Here is a 20,989-nt window from a genome sequence, read left to right as displayed (position 1 = left end):
AAAAAGCTGTTTTGAATTATTTGACGAAAATCCGTTACAGGAAAACAGCAAGTTATAAGAAAAATTTGACACCTAATCAAAGTATTGCTACTGATAATTTGAGATCTGACAGTGAGATTGTCATTCGACAGTCCAACAAAGGTGGAAATGTCGTTGTACTAGATAAACAAAAATATTTACAGGAAGGATTGAGACAACTAAATGACGAGAGCTGTTACTGTAAAACTAATCATGATGAGATACTTAAATCTAACACTGTATTCAGAGACAAATTGATTGAATGGAGGGAGAGGGGACTATTAGAATGGGAGGAATATCATTATTTATACTGTGCCCATCCCAGAATACCCATTCTATATCTACTCCCGAAATTGCACAAAGATCAAAGCAATTCCCCCAGACGCCCAATAGTGTCCTCTATAGGGTCACTATTGGAGCATACATCCAAATACATTGACCACTATTTAAGACCTTATGTGGTAGCCTTGCCATCATACATAAAAGACACTACTCATTTCCTTACTGTCATCAATGGAATTCATTGGGAGAACCCCTTTACTCTGGTAACTCTGGAAGTGAGTAGCCTATACACCAGTATTCAGCATAATCAGGGTCTTGATGCTGTGAAACACTTCCTTAAAACCCGGTCTGTCTCCTTTCTTTATCATTCACAGATGATTATATCTATGATTGAATTCTGCTTGACAAACAACTTTTTTTACTTTGACGACACCGTGTATCGGCAGTCACAGTGCACGGCCATGGGGACCTGCTTCGCCCCCAGCTACGCGAAATTATTCATGGGCTGGTGGGAGGAGCAGGTCGTCATGGAGATGGCAGAATTCAACAACGTGGCCCTGTGGCTGAGGTACATTGATGATATTTTTTTCATTTGGTGTGGAGATGCAGTTTCAGCTAAAGTATTTATTGACAAACTGAATGAGAATTCTTTCAATTTAAAGTTCACTGAACATATAAGCAGGGAGGTGATGGAATTCTTAGACATAACATTGGAGGTTAGAGACAACCAACTAACCACCAAATTGTTCCGGAAGAGTACTGCTGGGAACAGTATCTTGAGAGCCACGAGTTGTAATCCTAGAAATCTAGTGTACAGTATTCCATATGGCGAACTTTAACGCGCCAAGAGAAACTGCAGCACCCAGGATGCATTTAAAGATGAGGAGACCATCATGTGTCAGAAATTTTTGAGCAGAGGCTACAGCAAGCAAATAATTGAAAAGGCTGTGGCGCAAGTTGATTTAAAGACTAGGGAAGAACTGTTGTATCCAAGAAAGGAAACAGATGTAACAGAAAACCTCAGATTTATTACCACATTTTCAGGACAGTCGCAGGAGATCCGTAAAATATTTATGAAACACTGGCATGTTCTCAAGACGGATGACCATTTGAAGGGTTATCTGAGTGAAAATCCCAGATCACCTTTAGAAAAGGAAGATCGCTGAGAGACGAATTGAGTCACAATTATGTAACAACGAAAGTTAAAAGTGACAATAACAGTGCACCAGGGTTCAGATGCTGTCATCAGTGCAAAGCATGTAAGAACAGTAAAGACTGTAAAACATTAACAGTACCATATACATCCAGGGAATTCACTATTAGGAAAAGATTAACATGTAATACTCCTTACAGTGTTTATGTCCTGATCTGTCCATGCAACAAGTGGTACGTTGGAAGCACGAAGCACGAGGCAAAGAAAATGGTGTTAGACCATCTACAAGCTATTTGCAGTCACAACAGACAATATCCCATAGCAAGACACTTCTACGAAAAGCACATGCAAGATGAAACACAAGTTCGAATGGTGGTAATAGACAGTGTAGCTCTGGGTGTCAGAGGGGGTAACCGAGAACTATCCCTAAGGAAATTAGAATCGAAATATATTATCGATTTTGCATGCTTGATCCCAAATGGATTAAATATGAGTGAAGAATTGGCAGTACACTTATATGAATGAAAGTACCATGTACTGATAGCTGTAAATATGTAATGCCTGCAGTCTGTTTGGTTTTTAAATGTTATTTTATTATTTTAGATATCACTGGAGGTTCATGGACGGACTAAAATGAAGCACTAATAAGAGTTACTTTTGGCTATGAGATGGATTACATCCAGAATAAGCCCAGTTGGGCAGGGACTGTACATTTCAAGGACATCATCTTGGGTGAACTAATTATATCCTGGATTCATTGGATATTGCTCGAGTAAGGTTTGAGGGCATGGACTGCACTGTGTCACAGATAATGCCCACTGGGGCTATTTGCGAAGTATATTGTTGACGCATAACCTAGCAACTAACTAACACAGCGATCAACGAATGATTTGCGAGGTCTGCAATACCATGTCTGAGTCAACCAATCGGATTGTAGCTTATAATGAGAATACGTCATGTGACACAGAGCACAATCCAATGTTGTATAATGAATGAATATTGATTGTTGATAATAATCCTTGCACAGCCATACTCGCATTATGCAGATTATACTGACACGAATTAACTTAAGCTATTAAGATAAAATATTAAGTAAGACATTAACGGGCGGTTTAAAATGCCCCGGAGAGTCTATTTTTCAGTGCAACAAGATATCATTATATAGCGCACTTGTATTTATGAAATTGTAATAATGAAATCATGACTTGTAAGTACATTTGTGCATGTGTCAATATGTCCGCCGCTTTTCACGATGGTTTAACATGTAATGACACCGAGGGTGATTAGGTGTATTTAAATATGGCCGCTTACAAGGTCGGATGAGCGTGATCAAGCCGTAATGGTGAAACGCGTCGTTTTTTCACTTGCAAAATAAACTTTCTCTGCAAGAAGCTCTGGGCGTCCTGGTTTACTTCCTGGAAAGGGAGGTACATTTGGAAAGAATATTTAGGTCTGCCGGTGACCTTACTGGGACCGCTTGTGACAGCTGAACAATCTCTTACCGGTACTGGTGAAGTGTTTATTTATAAATAATGTATAAGTAATTAAAATAATTATTAAAAGTTATTATTAAGTAAGTATATATTATATATTTTATGTATATGTTTAATTAATATTTTATTATTATATATGTATCATTTATTAATTTGAAACATTATTAAATATTTGTAACTATGTTTATTTTATTTATTAGTATTATTTACTTTATTTTACACATTTATTTTTAACTGAAAAAACCCGATATTTTTAACTACGATATTTTTAACATCGATATTTTAGTTTCGATATTTTTGTACTTACCTTGTTGTAGATAGGATGTCAATATACTTACCTTCGATATTCCAGCGTCGATGTTTCTGTAGGTCGATATTCTTAGAGTCGATATTCTGTCAGTGATTCCACTGAAATCTTTAAAAAAAACAAAAAATACTTTTAAGTAATTTCTGACGGTAACTTGATTATGGCCGAAGACCCACTACATCAAACAAGAGGAATGCTTCTTACAAAAGCATAGGCCACTGCCATTTGATTTCTTGAGCAGTAAGACGCTGCTTTAAGATGCTGTACACAAGGCTTTGGAAAAGCAAATTCTCAATATAGAACCCAGTAGCTTTCAAAACGCACGTTTCTGAATCATTGCAATTTGCCTTTCACAGGTAATACATTTCGAAAACATCTGTTACTCTCCCATGAATAAAGCAAGTTGTGTAGAAACCCTAAACGTACATAGTGACCTCTAGTTCTAGTTTGTTTGCACCCCAGGCATTGTGAGCCTTGACTCTGCAATCCACTTTAGACGGGGCTAATGTGTGAAGGGCAAACATGGATGTGTCAAGATGGTTGTCATGGAAGTATTAATCAATAAACTTTATTTCGGTCAACAGACTATAAAAGTGCAATACAGATGAATAAAGTTGAAGGTTTAACTTTTTTCCACCCATTCCACTCTCTGTGCCACTGGATTCAAGCTTGCCTGTTTGTTGGGGGCGGGGGGTGTTACCCTGAAACCAGTCCCAGGATGATTGTTTCCGGTCCGGGGAGGACCTGGCCTGGGAGTTTGGGTTGGATTGTTCCCATGGGGAGCAAGGTCAAGACTTATTTGCATATGGCTCGGTCCAACCTAGGATGGCATAGTGAGGAAAGAACAATGGATGTAACCCAGATCTCTTGACTGGGGAGGTGGGAAGGGGGGGAGTGTTTGAAAAGTTTCAGCACTCCGTCCATCATTTTGTGTTTGCGTTGTTTGTTTATAGCCCTTGATTAACTTTGAATATTTAACGCTTTAGAAGTAATCATGATATACTTTCTTGCTCAAAGTACCCCATGTACATGCCCCATGGTCTCTCTAACTGGAAGGGAGGGCGCAGGCAGCTGTATCCAGTTCAGGTTAGAGGCTAGAATTTTTCTGGGGTGCACTGTACACAGCTGCCAAGCGCTATTGGGAATGCCTATTCCACACTTTGATTAGTGTCTGAAACCCCCCCTCTTACACTGTAGGCAGCCAAGTATGTGAGGATGGAGACAGCCAGTGCATATGGAACAGCCCCGAAGTTACTACTCATTCAACAAAATAAATAGCTTGCCTTTCTCAATAAAGCAATCATGTTGGACTTGGTCCTTTTGGCAGGTTCACCCCTGCACTTTTTGCCTTAAAGCTCTGACATAGTGGTAGTGGTTTTAGGCATCTGGGTACTTTAGCACTGTGGCCCAGTGTAAAGGCATGCGCTCTCTGAGTGTGTGTGGTGAGATTGGCCTGCCCTCCCATAGGAATGCATGTGGGATATGTGTGTCCATGGTAATTCCTGGTATGAGAAGAGTGCAGGGTCGAGTTTAGTATGTATGAACTCGTGAGAATAAATGCTGTGCAATGGTGTGCGCAGATTTATGGTGACTGGTGGAGAAATGCCTCTTTTAAAAGTTGGCATTGTGCTATGTGTCTGCCTGCCTGATGTGAATTGCATGTCTGGTTTGTGAGTGACAGGAGCTGAGAGGTGTGGGTGGTTCCAGGAGGGGCAGGATGAGTCAGAGCTAGGCTGAGAGTGGTTGGAGGAGAAATCCCCTGACTCTGAATAGGACTATGCCCAGGCTGTACAATGCTGGCTCCGCCCCTGTGGGGTGTCTGATCACTGAGCCTACACCTGACAAAGGGGAGAGGAGCTGGGCAAAACAAAGTGCTCCAAAGCCCCTCTAAACCAGTTCTGGCTGGTATCCCCAAGCCCTGTGCTGTGACACAAAGGGATTTTCTGATATAAATATAGGGGCTTTTGAACCCATATTTGGTCCTGGTCCTGAACCTGCAGGGTGTGCTGCTGCTGGGGGCCCTGGGGAAGGCTGCCAGGAGGGCTTTCCTCCCTGGGCCCTGCATTGCCTCTTTTGTCTTTGGGGATCTTCTTGGAGCTCCTGGTGCCCTGGGAGCGCTTTATTTTACTTTCCCCAGGAAAAGGAGCGTGGGCTGCGCAGCGCTGCGCTGCCCGTCCCTTTAGAGCGAATCCCCCACCGGAGCGATTCCCCCATGATGGCTGCAGAGCGGTAGCCCACACTGCCTGTTGATTGTACTTGTGGGAGCCCACCCCGCCTTGTGGTGCCTGTGGTGAGTGGGAGCCTACCCCTCTTGGCCGCCAAAGGAGGACCACCGCCATGATTCGCGGGCCGCCTGGTTGTATGCGGGGCCAGACAGACAGAAGCGGGAGAGAAGTGTGGCCGGAAGCTGGGCTGCATACTGAAGGAGGACGGGAGCCTACCCCACCTCCCTGAGTGCCCATGACGAGTTCCGGGTCCCAGGAGGGGGCCCGGGCGAAGAGAAAAGGCGGTGAGGCCACCGATGGCACCGCGGAGCTCCCAGGAGCAATGGGAAGCCCCGCACCACGAGAGAAGTGCTGCTGCTCCCTCCTGCGAGGAAGGAGACCCAGAGCGAAATTAGGAGGTGTCCTACCCGCAGCCCGTGAGAGGGGCTCCATGATGTTTCTTGGCATCAGTGCCGATGCGAGGCACAGAGTCAGAGTGGCCCCGTCTGGCAGCAGGCCGCTCCAACGCTTGGGGCAGTTTTCGCTATTAACCCCTCTACTGCGCCCGCGATTTTGCGGAAGTGCGGCACTTCCGTAAAATGGGCGGGGCCGCGTCGGCCATTGGCCGACGGCAGCACCAGCGAGGTTGCGTTGCCGTCGGCCAATGGCTGACGGCAGCATGGAAGGGGTTAAGAAGAGAGCCCCTGAGGGCCACAGAGTCTCGGGGGCATATCAAGTCGCATTGTCGGCGCCTGGGCGGTCCCGCAAGAGAGCGGGCCGCCCTAACGATGGCGGCATGTGATTTAATGCCAGTAGGGAGGGTCCAGAGGGCACAGAGGTGCCGGGCCCCCTTCATGAGAAGTGCCACAACTGTGCCGCACCCGCAGCTGCAACGAACTGGGCACAATTGAGAGAGAGTCCCTGAGAGGGACCAGAGGCACAGTAAGTGCCAGTGAGTTTCACAGCTGCCCAGCAATTAGTGGGCAGCTGCTACGTTTAGGTTTGCACAGTGGCGCACCTTGGATTTCGCTGTATAGGCAGCAGCCCTGACATTATGGACACAGGGCGTTTGAGCCCCTTTTGCGAAGGCCAGTTGGCCAGGGGGACTGTGAGGGTAATAAGACGCCAGGCCCTAATGTGATTCATGTACTATGATTTACGCACCCTGTTTTATGCATTATGTGCTTATGTTTGAGGGTATTGTCTAATGCGTTTAGACTTATGAGGTTACTGCATAATATATTTCTGCTTGTGAGAGGATTGCATAATGCTGATGAGGTTGGCGCAGAATGTAATATTGTGCTTAATGTGATACTTTGCATTATGTGGTTTATGTTACAGGCTGATGCTGAGTACAGTGGTTACCAGTGATTACTGGTTGTACGTTTATGATATGTCTTATTTTTACTAAGTTTGCTTGGTGATTGTTCTGACAGTTATCCAGTGGGCCCTGTCAGGTGTATATAATCCCTTGTAAATATGACCTAGTGCCAGGTGGCACCATGTAAATACTATTCTAATGTGTTATGAGAATACAAAGGCTATTTTTGATGAATGTGTGGAATTCCTTTTGTGATGTGCCTGGGATGTTGTTGCTGTGTGCGTGCGCAAATGTTTTACACATGGCCTCCAGGGTAAGCCTGACTGCTCGTGCCAAGTTACCAAGGGGGTGAGCAGGGGTTATCTTTGGCGTGTAACTCCCTTGCCCTGACTAGAGTGGTGGTCTCTGCCTGGCTTTGGCGCAAGCCTTAGTCAACCAGAGATCCCATTTCTAACAAATCATAACATTTTCAGTTTGTTACTTTCACTTATATTGCACAACTGCTCAAATGCTTATTCTAAAAATGTACAGTTGTTCTTTGCTTGTTTATCTTATCAGTTGCCAATAGTCCAAGAACACTTTTTCATCTGCTTTTGTTATACTACTGCTTTTAGGTTTTCCATGCACAACACTTACTCTATGCTTTCTTAGTTTTTTCATCCGCCCATAGACTCTCCTCATGTCTGCTCCTATTTCGAGCATACTTTCGGGTGCATGTTTTTTTCCTTGTCCTATGCCATTTCCTTTACGTAATCTCCTTGCTTTATAGAACCACTATTAACAGCACAATATTTTGCCTTTTCTCAATTAACAAGTCGTAAAACTTTAAAGGAGTTTCAGTAACTTATATTGCACAACTGCTCACCAAGCGACAACTTACTACAAAAAACAGCTTATTAATAATCACATTGAAATTGTAATTGGATTTATATAGCGCTTACTACCCCAGACTAGGCGTCAAAGCGCTTTTTCGGCGAGTAGCACGCTACTCCGGGACCCATGGAGGATTAGTGTTGAATTAGTATAGTGAAACATGCAAGTACATTTTAAGTGGTGGATAGGTTAGTCAGTTATTTGGATTTGTAATGATAGCAGAAGGGTAGAGGAGGACAAAGGTTTGTATTTATTTAGCGCTTGTTGAAGAACGCTATTCAGGAAGGCTATAAAGGATTAGTGGTGAATTAATATGGTGAAATATGAAGTAATTTCAATGGTGGATATTAGTCTGTTACTTGGAGTGAGAAGGATAGCGGAGGGATAAAAGGGGAAGAAGGATTTGCATTCATATAGCACTTGTTACCCCTGATGGGCGTTGAAGCGCTTTTCTGGCGAGTAGCACGCCACACCGGAACCCATGAAGAATTAGTGTTGAAAATTAGTATAGTATAAATATGAAGTAATTTGAGTAGTAGATATGTTATTCAGTTATTTGAGTAGTATATTAGTATAGTTGAATATGGAATTTGAGAAGTGGACGTGTAAGTCTGTTAATTTTGATTTCAAAGGATAGTGGAGGGATAAAAGAGTGAAGGATTTGTTTTTTTTTTGTTTTTTTAGGTCTTAGCAGTAGGAGGAGGCTTTTGGATGAGTAAAAGGGAGTTTTGGAGGGGAGGAGTCCGGGGGAAGAGTTTAGAAAGGTTTGTTTTAGGGGATCGGTATAGTAAAAAGAGGTGTCAGATGATGCAAGGAGAGTTAGAGTAGGAGAGAGTCTAGAGAGGGTTATGTTGGCGATCATAGTAGTGGTATGCGGTTTGGGACAAATGAGAGAGTGGATGTAGAGGATATATTGATAGATGTATAGAATGAGAGATAGGGTAGTGCATTGGAAAGAGTAGTAGAAAGAAGTTTGAGATGAGTCATAAGGTTGGGCTAGAAGAGATATTGAGAGAAGTATAGGCTGAGAAATTGGGTAGTGCATTGGAAATGCTAAATTAGAAGAAAGTGATAAATATATAGATCCATAAGTACATTGAAAGTATATAGATACATAAAGGAATTAAGTATATGTAGATTAAAGATATTGATAGAGGCACAGGATGAGAAATAGGGTAGTGCATTGAATATGCTTTTTCAGGAGAAAAGTAACAGACAAACAGATCCAAGTACATGGAAGGTACATAGATGCACAATGGAAGTATGTACATGTAGACCAAAGATGATTTTTATTTATTTCTAATTATTATTTTTTTTTTCTCTTAACATAATTATTTTACATGTTTATACAAAGTAATACACAAAGATAGGTACATATCTATGGTGAAAACAAATGCTTATATACAGAGGGATATGCTGTAAATTTCTTATCATTGGTGAAACCAATTGCATTAACCAATACATGTTTTGTCTTTTGTTGCAGGGGACAGTGATTCCACTGGGGTGATTGCTGGTGCCTGCTTTGGATTGCTGCATGGACTTACTGGTGTTCCCAAGAGCAACTACGAGCAGCTGGAGTATAGAGCACGTGCTGAAGGTGCTGCTGATGCTCTCTATGCCCTTGCATGGGGGCCGGCCACTAAATAACTACACTCATTACACCCGAAGCATACCATTCGGGCACAAGACATGGCCAAAGTGTTAAACAAAGACAAGATGAGCAGTTACAGATTAAATAAAATCTGCTTCATTATACCATTGGCTAGTGGTGCCTTGGTTGTATACTTGCCTATTTACTTCCTCCCCAAAATGGGCTTGTGCTTGTGTCCCTTCCTTGCTCAAAATTACCTTTATTCATTAATGAGCGTATGATCACAACGCTGCAAACATCAGACCCCATCCAGTTTCATGAGAAGAGTACATTTTCCTTTTCTCTTAATACCTCATAATGGTCCATAAATGACGTTATCCCTTTTCTGAGAGGAATAATGCAAGAAAGTGGCATTAAAAGACCAGGGGCAACACAATCTAAAAAGCGGAATCCTCCTTCCCCTTAAGCAGTTTTATTGGCCCTTGACACTGTTAATTCATTCACCTCTTCCCCTTTACCCACTAACTCGACACACCGTTTGATCTTTTTCTTCTTATTACCTCTCTCGTACAAAGGTCTCCGCTGCTTGATACCATTTTTCCATGAGTAAAAACGCACAAAGGCAGTGGACAATAATTTATCAAGACAATTTGCTTCATAGGATGTCATTCTTTTATGCTCAAGTAGTGTCTCCTGTTTAGGGGACGTCCCCCTGAGCACTGCGCGAGGCCCACCTAGCGGGATATGTTGAATTTGTTAGAGGATTATACAACTTGTACAAGGAGTAGATAAGATCTCCAATAGTAGCGGTGAATTTTTAAAGGTTTTATTCGAACTTCAATATTAGTTTCTTATTTAGAAAAATCATATTAACTTAAATGAGGCCATCACAAATTCCAATCATCTCCCCGGTTCATTTTGGGCCATTTAAGCCCTTCGTGAGGGGAAAATATCTGCAAGAAAACAAGCCATGGTAGTTTGAGGAAACCAAACCATAAGGATCAATACCATTACCTCAACCCAGGTCAGTGGTATCGTGAGAGTAAGCATGTGTCCGTGAAAACTCAAGAAAAAAGTGTGAACATGAGTGCAGGTTTATCAAAGTGAACAGAAGTTCTACATAGTGAAAATAAAGCATATTCAACAGGTGTACAAACATGCTGACAAAAAATGTGAACAAACTCTGTGGTGTTGGGGTGAGTATGGACTTGAGGTAAATGTGCAAACATGCAAAAAACAACACTTCAAAGATTAGCGCAATTCACTTGTGTGTGTGCGGTATTGTCTAGCGTGGTAGTTCCATATCTAAAGGTGTCTAAATAAAGATTCAATGAAATGCTAAGCAGCATACAAGCGATATTACTTACGAGGATAAAGTCACTGTAACGCGCGTGTGGCAACGTAGGTGAAACATCTGTGAAGGGAACTGAATACTTTTGATTTTAGAATTGGATGTGAACAGTGAAAAGGGGACTTGTTAGACGAAAGAAATAGCGGCTGAAAATGGGTACCATCTTAAAACGTGCAAAATGTCTTGCGGTGTACCTTGTTAACAAGATCAATATGCGGTTGGAGTGCAACAGTGAAATCACAATTTAAGTTGAAACACAGCGATGATAAAACAACGGTGAGATGTAAAACAAAGTCAAAATGGCAAGTCGTGGAAAAATGATGTAAAAAGAAGAACCTTGAAGCAAAAGAGTACAGCACCAAGAATAAATTAGAAATGTCCATGGATTGCCAAAGAATGAAAATGAAATTGTCAAGGAATAAACACAAGCAAGTAAGACAAAAAGGGAAGCTCATCAAGGTGTCGGGATGCTGAACCCAAAGTGAAGAAAAGAGTGATGGGAAACAACCAGACAGTGTATATGAGAGTCATGGAATCCCAAGGAGTATTATATCACAAAAAGAGAGAATAACGAGTACAGTATGAAAAAGAAAGTCTGTGGGTGTATTAAACGTAGCGCAAAAATTCCATTCTGTCATTGAGGCCATGAGGTTTTAACCACTACAGCGCTAGCGGGTTTTCCCGCTGTGCGCTGGATGTTCATAAATCACACTTTACATGAAAAAGCCAGCTCGTCATGCGCGCAGCGCAGGTAACGCCCATGACGAGCTGGCTTTGTCATTAGCGTGGAAGGGGTTAAAGAGTTGAGAAATTCAATCCAGAGGTTTTCTCTTTGGAGGAGACAGTTATTGTCTCTCCCTTCCTGTTTCTCCATAACTTCCAAGATCAAAAACTTGAGTTGGCGGATGTTACGTTGATTTGCAATGAAGTGGGCGGCAACTACTGATTTCATGTTTTTGGTCCAGATGTTTGCTCTTGTGTTCATGTATTCTGGTCTTGATATTTCTTTCAGTCTTGCCCACATATACCAGGCCACATGGGCATTTCAACAAATATATAACATTGGAGGTGTCGCTGTTTGCAGTTACTCTCAAATTAATTATCGTCCCTTTCATCGGATGGCTTATCCAAGAACCTTTTATGACATTGTTACAATTGCTGCAATTATAGCAAGGTATGGACCCTTTGTGAGCAATTTTCAGTGTGTCTTTTGACCATTGTGTGATCAATTCTGTGATGATTTTGCCTCTGCTGAACGCAAAAATTGCCGTCTCAGAAAACAAGCCTTTGAAATCAGACTCCATGGCTAGGATAGACTAATGTTTATTGATTGATTTTTTAAATCTATGACTCATGGTGGAATGTTTTGACACTACTACCATGAGTTTTTGATATTTTTTCTGGGTTTTAGTTGGTAGTTCAGTTCTGGATTTGGTCATACTTTACAATCTTGGTCATACTTTACAATCTTGCTTGTTCCAACACACTACTGGGGTAACCTCGTTGGTTGAATCTTTATAACATGGCATTGGTTTGTTCATTGAAAATAATGGGGTTTGACACTATTCTTTTGACCCTCAGTGATAGCGAGTATGGTAAGTGGTTTTTAAGAGATTTCTGGTGAAGCTTTTATAGTGCAATATGTTAGTCTCCAAATTGTTGAAAACTCTGTTAATCCAAAAATGCAATGGTGTCTTCGTGAACCTCGTAGGTGAATTGGATTCTGTAGTTTATTTCATTCAGGGAAGTTAGCGCAGTGATGAGACTGCTGTGTGACCCCTTCCTTCCATAAGATGAAAATATCATCAATATACCTTAGAAAAACTAAAGCATGTTCCTTCCAAATGGTCATTCCCAAAATGTTGTTTTCCTCAAATTCATTCATGAAAATGTTAGCATATGCTGAAGCAGCACAATTACCCATGAAAGTACCAGTGAGCTGCAAGAACCACTGGTCTTCCCATTTAAAGTAACTCTGGTAGAGCGTAAAATGTAACAATTCCATGAGGAAAAGTTGGAAGCTTTGCTCGAGGTTGGAATTACGTAGACTTTCTTCAATGGTTTCAAGCCCTAGGTTGTGTGGAAAAGAGGTGTATAAGGATTTAACATCTACTGTACATAACCATATTTAATCATCAACCGTAAATGAGATTTGATTGATTTTGGAGACGAATTCTGTAGTGTCCCTTATGTACGTACTCATTCTTAATACATATGTTTGTAGGTGTTTGCCTAAAGATTTACCCACTGGTTCATGTAGACTCCCTCTTGTAGAGGCGATGGGTCTGAATGGGGGATGATGTAAAATATTATGTCATTTGGGTAGCATATACATTGTCGGAGTCTTCGGGTTGGTTTACATGAGATACCTACTTACTTTCTCAGTGATAACACCCTTATCAACTACTCTTGTGAATGAACATTTCAGTATGTTAGAGAATTGTCGTTTGGCATACACTTCTGCCTAGGAGTACAATTCTCCCAGTTCATAGTGCATGGTGTCTCGCTTATATTTGCGGATTTTCCTTTAGTTAATTTGAGCACATTTTTTTAATTGAACATTGATATCTTCCAATGTTTTGGTCCAGTCTTCGGTTTCCATGATATTCATCAATTCTGCTTTGGTGTGAGCAATTTCCTTAGAAACCAATATCGAACTTTGAATAAAACCTTTATAAATTCACTGCTACTATTGGAGATCTTATCTACTCCTTGTATGATCCTCTAACAGATTCTGCTATGTAAGTGACTAGCCTGCACACCGTGAAATTTAAACTTACTTATTCAAATGTAAACGAGAGTAACATGAGTACGGGAGCTCCCAGTTGTGAATTGTGCCCACAATAACGAGTATAACAGCCCTGTAAGGACCTGGTCCAACCCAGGTCAAACTGGGTGCTCAACCTGAGTCCTAAAAGGTTTCAAATTAGTAAGACTCAATTTATCTAACCTTGTCCCAATTTCAACAATAGATTAACAGTGATTCGTTTCGGAATGGTAATACTTGTTCTTTACTGATACTGTTAGCTCAGTTCATGAACATTGAACAATTCCAAAAAAATTTCATATGAAATCATAGGTTTACTCAATACATTGTTATCTATCACATGTATCAATCCCCAAGGTTTTGCAAAATCTCATGTGTAAATTATACATGTCAAAACATATCAAAACATATCCCAATGCATTTCGGGTCCCTTATGGACCCTTCTTCAGGGGATGGTCATTTTCGTTCAATTCTGGTCCTTGACATTCAATAATTAGTCAATTGCTCAGTACTTCAATCTTGTTTTAAGGCACTGTAAAAATGATAAGTATAAAGGGGGTATGAGTGTCAGCATAAACAATGTGTATGAACAATATGTATGAAAGCCGATGTTTACATTATTTCCCGTCATTACATTAACTGCCCAGGTGATGTGAAAAGCCTACCGCTACATGTGAATTCTCTCAACCACATAAGGTTAAACGGACCTTCACCAAGCCACGTGTAAAACCTCAAACGCTCCCTTATAACCGAGTGAAGCACGTGCACGACTATGTGAGGAAATTCGGCTTACCAATCGTGCCTATACTGCAGTTGTCTATCTCAAGGACTCTTTTGGAATCATCCGGTTCTAGAAAAACATACGTTACTGAGACATCAGTAATCGTTATGGGAAACAAAGCTGTACTCATGCGCAAAGGAAATACTAAAGTCTCCTCGCTTACCAAAGCCGCGTGTTTCAAAAAGCTGTGCAATTCTTCCAACATGTAACGATTTTTCAAACCCAAAACAGCCAGTGACACTGAAAAGTTAAGGTAATAAATGTGTCAATAACCAGCCCTCGCTATTACCCGTTTCCTAGTTGCTCCGAAAAACGCTTAACAGCCGCCTACCTCGATAGTGGTGGCGTGCTCTGATCCTTGACCTCCAAATTCTTCCGGCGTCAACATCCGGTCCGTCCTCTACTCAATTATATAGTGTTTACACGGTGCACCCTGTTGCTTACTAATTTGAAACCTTTTAGGACTCAGGTTGAGCACCCAGTTTGACCTGGGTTGGACCAGGTCCTTACAGGGCCTCTAACAGATTCGACATATCCCGCTAGGTGGGCCTCGCGCAGTGCTCAGGGGGACGTCCCCTAAACAGGAGATGCTACTTCAGTATGATTACTCCACACTCATTGACCAGAGAGTGCTACTCCTGAGGCACGCAACAATTTAATGAACTTGTTTACACGTGTGCATGTTACACCATTTATTTCTTCATGTTATTCCTTTACCCATTTCCCCGCCACATCTCATCACAATGGGTACCTTTTAAAATACTAAACTCGCCTACCGGACTCAACTTTCACACTGCTTGTTTTTTTACCTTATTTTTTGTGTGCACCAAGGCCATCGAGGCTGGCCATTTAAAAATAATGCTGGCATCTGCTCACCTGATTAGAAGCAGCATATTCAGGGAGCGAAAATGTGAGTTGTCGGGTTATTCTCTAAATCCTGTTACAGCAATACTCACTTTAGCAGGCAAGCTAATTTGCTGCTCTTTCAAAACAATGAATACTTGCTGGAGGAAAATAGGGTATTCTGCAATGAGGCTGCTTATTTTATTTATTTATAGTGCTTTATAAATCACAAACATGACCATCAATGTATCTTTGCTCTGTACAAAGTGAGAGTTAAATGAGTCTTGGGTAAAGTAAAGCATCAGTCTCTTATGAAACACTGTACATAGGAGTAAAAAAGGGGGTACAAAAATAGCATACAATATAAAATGAGTGTAAAAATAATAGGATACAATATAATATTATGAAACACTGTACATAGGAATCAAAAAGAGGGGTTCCAAAAATAGTAGGATACAAAATACACTGGGGTGATTGAGCAGTTTCAAAACAGTTCTCTTATGTCACAATTCTGTGTAGTAGTAAGGCTTTGCTTTTCTTGAAAAGTCTGCATGAGGTAATTGCTCTCATTTAGGTTGGTAGTGAGTTCCATATTTTTCGAGCAGATCTGGGGAAAGCACGTCCGTGTGGTACGAGGGATTTCACACTTTTATGATCCCTTCCTCCTCCTGATAGCTTGATTCTATTCACCATGTTTTTAGGACCAGAATTGTGTAAAGCTTTGTGTGCCAAGCATGCCACCTTTACTTGGATACTAGCTTCACTGTGGAGCCAGTAGAGGGCTCTGAGTGATTGGAAGATGCTATCAAAACGACATATGCCTGTTCAAAAGTTTACTGCTGCATTAATTATTGCTTCATTAGGGCTAGGCTGGCTTTAGGTAGGGCTATGACTGAGGCATTCCCAAAGTCCAGTCTTGGGCGCACTAGAGACTGAACTGCTGTTTTGTGGTTGTCTAGCGGTAGGAAGGGTTGTAGTTCTTTTAGGAGGTACAGATGTAGGTTGGCTATTCTGGTTGCAGCTTTTATGTGAGCTTGCATGTTTTGATTTGAGGCTAAAATGATACCTATGGTTTTACGGAGTCACAGATGGTTGAGGTGCAGTTTAATGATTTGAGATTAAGGGACCATAGTTGAGGTTGTTGATGTCTAAGGGGTGGGGAAAAAAGAAAGAATTCAGTTTTCAGCGGTTTTAGTTTTAGATGGTTGAGTGCCAGCCAGTTCTGTGTTTTCCTCAGGATGTCATCCAGTCTCCGGATATCCGCTTAAGAGGCAAGGTTGAGGTAGAGGTGAGTGTAGTCTGCATACATCGGGTGCAAGATTGTTGATTGTCTAGGGATTTTAGTGAATGGTTCCATATATAGATTGAAGAGCATTGGTGAAATTGTAGATCCTTGGCTGAAAGCCCCTGTTGATGTATGCTGTGTCAGATAGGATGTGTCAGATTTTGCTGCTGTTTCTGCAGGAAGGAGGTTAACCAGTTAAGGACGGCTCCTAATACACCAATTCTGGCTTCAAGGGTCTCTCTGAGGCGTTTGTGGCAGACTGTGTCAATCACCACTGATAAATCCATAAGTATTAGTCGACAGCATTCTTTTTGGCCTAGTGATGTTTATATATCATCTAGGATGTTTAGATGTTAAGTTGTTTACATTTTTCTGGTCTATGCCTGTTTCTTTATGTAGAGGATATACTTGGCCCATTTTCAAACATTCTGGGAGGGATCCTTGCAAGAGAGATGTGTTCCCAATTTTCGTCCATAGGGAACTGACGGATTAGTGGATCTCTTTCAGTAGGTGTTAGAGAATGGGATTGTCAAAGTGTATGGTAGGTTTCATTGAATGAGTGGTTTTCTGTATTTCCCCCTCAAAGATCTGAAACAGTTCCAGACGATTCAGTTCTTCCTTGGAACAGATGGGGTGTGGTGTTCAGTATTCTTACAATGTGCAGTGTGCTGGGGTTGACAAATTCCCTTGGTTGGGCACTAGCTTGACTGGCAATAGAGTTGATTATGGTTGTGATTTTCTTTTTGAAGAAAGTTGGGAGTTTGTTGCAGCTGTTCGTCAAGTTGGTTGCAGTTATGTGATAACCAGTTTTCCTGATTGCTGTTTTGTGTTAAAAAAAAATCTGGGCCTGTTCTTTGCTCTGTCTAGCTGTTATCTGATTGCTGTTGATTTGGCTTTCAAGATAGCCTTTTTGCATGTGATTCTGTGCATTCTCAGGTGTTCCAGATGGGTAATGTTTGGGTCCTAACTCCGTAGTAGTTTGTGATGTCTTAGTTATCTTCTTTCATTATTTATGTTTTGGTTGAATCACGGTACTGAAGGTTTATACTTTTACCTTTTTTGACGTAGTGGTGTGGCCTTCTGAACAATGCTGGTCATACTGCTGTTATAGAGAAGCGTCAATTCTTGAACTGAAGTTTGGTCAGTCCGAGGTGGCAAGGAGGTTTGGCACAGATCCATTAGTTCTGTTCTGTTTACATGGCTGTAATGTGTGACCCAGGTTTATTTCTCTTTTCATTTGACCCTTGATTTTAGGTTGTTGTGTGGATATTTGGATACAGATTTGATGGTGGTCTGCCCAGTCTGTTGGAGTGATGTCTAGCATGTTTACTGTTCCCGGTTTGAGATGATGAGGTCTAGTGTAGCGCCTTTATTGTGAGTTGGCCTCTTGCATGCTTGAATAATTTAGAGGTACTGAAGTAGGTTACTGAGTGCTACAACTGTTGGGTCTTAGTCATTGTTCCAATGCAGGTTGAAATCTCCTAACCATATTGTATTAGGGAGTGGAGTAGCATTGAGTGTGATTGTTTACATAAGTTGCTCCATGAAGACTTTGTTGCCACCAGGAGGGTGGTATAATAGGAGTGTTGTGAATGTCAGTGTTTTTTCAAGCTTGATTTCAGCTCCCATGAGTTCAAACGATGGGATGTCTTCTAGCGAGAGTGAATTTAAGGTTAGGGAGTTTATGTAAATTATAGCGAGACCTCTGCTCTACTTCAAAGTGCGGTCTAGATGTAAGATTGCAAAATCCAGGGGAAGAAGAAGGTCCAGTATTGGGGCTGCCATTGGGTTAAGCAAATTTCAGTTAGGAAGAGAATGCCTAGATCATGTGATAGGATCATGTCTGCTATACCTGGAAATATGCTCACCTCAAGACCTACGACTACTTAATTCCACTCTCATAAAAATCCAAAACTGGCTGTGAGAAGCTGGCCTGGTATATAATGTCCACTAATGTAAGTAGGCACCCTGCAACAGTTCAGACAACCATTATGGTGATTTAGGTGGTCTCAGACAACCTTAGAAAGCAATCCAAGTAATATAGATTAAATTTTAAAAAACCCAAAATATTTATAAAAATATGTATTTATTATATAACACTATCTAGTATGTTACAGTATCTCCCACACAGAGAAGGACACAAAGCACACAATACTAAAGCAAAGGAATCACAGTAAATAGTACTAATACACAGTGGGCCCCAGGGGGAGTGCCAAACCATATACTAAGAAAGTGGTAAAGAACCACAACTCAAGTCAAGACAATGTCAAGAGGACGTAGAATTGCTGAGGACCCACATAACCACACAAGGTAAGTACATAGGTACCCCACGGAGAGTGTGTGCAGTGTGTGAACACGACTGCATGCTCTGTACAAGTCTATGTGCAAGTGGCGGTTGGAGTTTTAAAGATTAGGGACCCTGAAGAAACCCTGTGGAAGACTTTACCTATCCCAGGGAAGCCGAGTGCATAGGGGTGAAGTGTCACTGGAAACAGCCGTCAAACCCAATGCAAGACTTCAGGAAAGTGCCTCTGCTGGAAGAGGAGAAGATGTGTGAAAGAATCCAAATGTGGATTCTTGAAGAGGAGTACCTGAAAGCGGAGGGCACAGAGTCTATGTCACTCAGGAGTGACCAGGAGACTTTGAAGATTAATGCCCTGTGATGGCGGGTGTGTAGGAGAGTAGGATCTGCTTACTATGGTTACCCCCACTTTTTGCTGTGTTTCACTGATTTATCGACTTTAGTCTGGCTGGGGCCCTGCCAATCAGCTACCTGCTTCATCTCTAAATTGATTGCATGTACATTAGGTACACTCCAGATTGGTTACTGGGTTACCATTGTGAGTCCCTAGTATATGGTACCTAAGGTACCAAGGGCATAGGTACCCTAGAGGCCTACCAGGGGCTGAAGCATGTATTATGCCACCCCTGGGAAGCCTTCCAAAATGGCACCGCAGGTCTGCTTTTGCAGCCTGGGTAAGGTGGTGTAAGCACCCCTTACTTGGATATATATATATATACAATCCTGAAGGCAGAGTGCTTGGTTTTGTGTGAGAGGGAGCCCAAGCATGAGCTGAGCCCCTCTGCAGCTTTCGGAATCCCTTCCTTTTAGCTGTTTTATGATACAGCCATACCATATACTCTTAAGTGCATTATAACCGCGCAGTTAATGCCAACTTTGGAATCAGGGCATCAAAACATGTCGTATTTGGTGTCAAACACTTTGTAATACTACCCCCCCCCCCCCAGTTCTGGCGGCGGGGGCAGCATTCCACCCTTCGAGAGGGAGAAGACATGTACACACTGGTCTAACCGGTAAAAATTAAACAGAGCCCCAGCATCACAAAATGGATGCTGCTGCTGCCACAGACACGAGTCTGACCTCCAGCTGCTGGATGAAACTCCGGCAGGGGAGGCCTGGACAATAGTTTTCCTATCCAGAGAGGTGCCAGCACCTCTCCAGACAGGCTTTAGTGTATTGGGGCAGGGTGGGTGCATTCAGTAAATCCTTTCCAGACAGAGCCTGGGACACACAAGGTGTCCCTGTGCATTTCCAAGTTCAAACCGGTTGCTGGGGCACTCAGCCCTAGCTCTGGCTTGAAACTGGACAAAGGGGAAGGGGTGTAACCACCCCTTCCCCAGGTCCTCCTGTAGGTGGGACCTTAGAGGTAGTCCATCCCCTAAACTTAGTATAAGTATAGGACCCCAGTCCCTAGGACTTTAGATTACCCTAGATGAAACTCTGAAACATATATCTTGGACCTTAGACATTCCATTTCGACTGGAAGATGGAATAAATCTCCCTTGGGGTCAAGGAGTGAGCCCCCTGTTAAAACAGGCACCAAAGAAGCATCTTGCTGGTCTGCATTTTCGAGGTTCCCGCCAGATCCCAAAGAATCTGCGATACAGGACATGGAATTTCAGACATCTCCGAGGCCGACACGAGTCCCCAGTGAAGCTGAGACCTGTAGCCATCACGAGAGACGTGGGACTGGAACTCGTTGACATCCAGCACATTTTCTAGTCCATCAACTTACTGAGCTTTTCCGAGGTTGTGCATTGGGCTACTTGTAGTCCAAGCCCTGAGAACCTTTTGCACCAAAATTTGTGGACCTACACTCCACGAGTGTTCCGTGGACCCACTTCCTGCATTTCTGCTCGAGGTCCCTTTGCGATCCCTGGTCCGTCAACTGGTGGGTCCCCATGAAGAAATCTTCTTTGTTTCATGGGCTTTCTGAGTTGCGCCAGACGTGCCCTGACTCCCCTCTAAAGGGTGAGCCCCTCAGACCTTGCTGGTCTGCACTGAAGCCGATCTTTCTATTCTGTGTGGGTTGCTGTTGCCAAGGCTTGTTGGGTCCAATCCGTCTACCGACGCTGCAGCACTCTACATACTACGTGGGACAGCTCGAATCCAGCTCCTGGTTGTCATCGACCCCTCCTGGACCTCGTGGCTGAAGAGTCAAGCTTCACCTACATCACCTGAAATCACCCGAAATCGGCTTGCATCTTCTTGTCACCTTCCTGGTCACTGGCTAGTGACCCAGACTCTCTCCCCTCTGCTTTCAGGTTCTTCAGATCTCCAATCCATCCGGACACTGACTTTTCCTCTGGTCGCCTGCAGCACTTCTTTGCAGCTCTCCATAGGAAACGACGACGAAACCCAACACGAAAAGACACCTATGCACCCGGCTTCCCTGGGTGAGGTAACACGAGTACTTTG

The 20,989-nt window shown here is 42.5% G+C and overlaps 1 protein-coding gene across 1 annotated transcript in view; it reads left to right on the top strand.

Annotated features, from left to right (window-relative positions):
- LOC144753316 (ADP-ribosylhydrolase ARH1-like) overlaps positions 1-9,406 on the top strand; it is a 94,662-nt gene extending 85,256 nt beyond the window's left edge. The window contains exon 8 of the mRNA XM_078641054.1: positions 9,135-9,406. Coding sequence (XP_078497180.1) covers positions 9,135-9,298 — 164 coding nt within the window. The 3' untranslated portion in view covers positions 9,299-9,406. The remainder of the gene's footprint in view (positions 1-9,134) is intronic.
- Positions 9,407-20,989: the final 11,583 nt, after the last annotated feature.

The sequence above is a fragment of the Lissotriton helveticus genome, chromosome 5_1, assembly GCF_964261635.1.
Source record: "Lissotriton helveticus chromosome 5_1, aLisHel1.1, whole genome shotgun sequence".
Classification (NCBI taxonomy): domain Eukaryota; kingdom Metazoa; phylum Chordata; class Amphibia; order Caudata; family Salamandridae; genus Lissotriton; species Lissotriton helveticus.
This window is presented reverse-complemented; position numbering and strand designations above follow the sequence as displayed.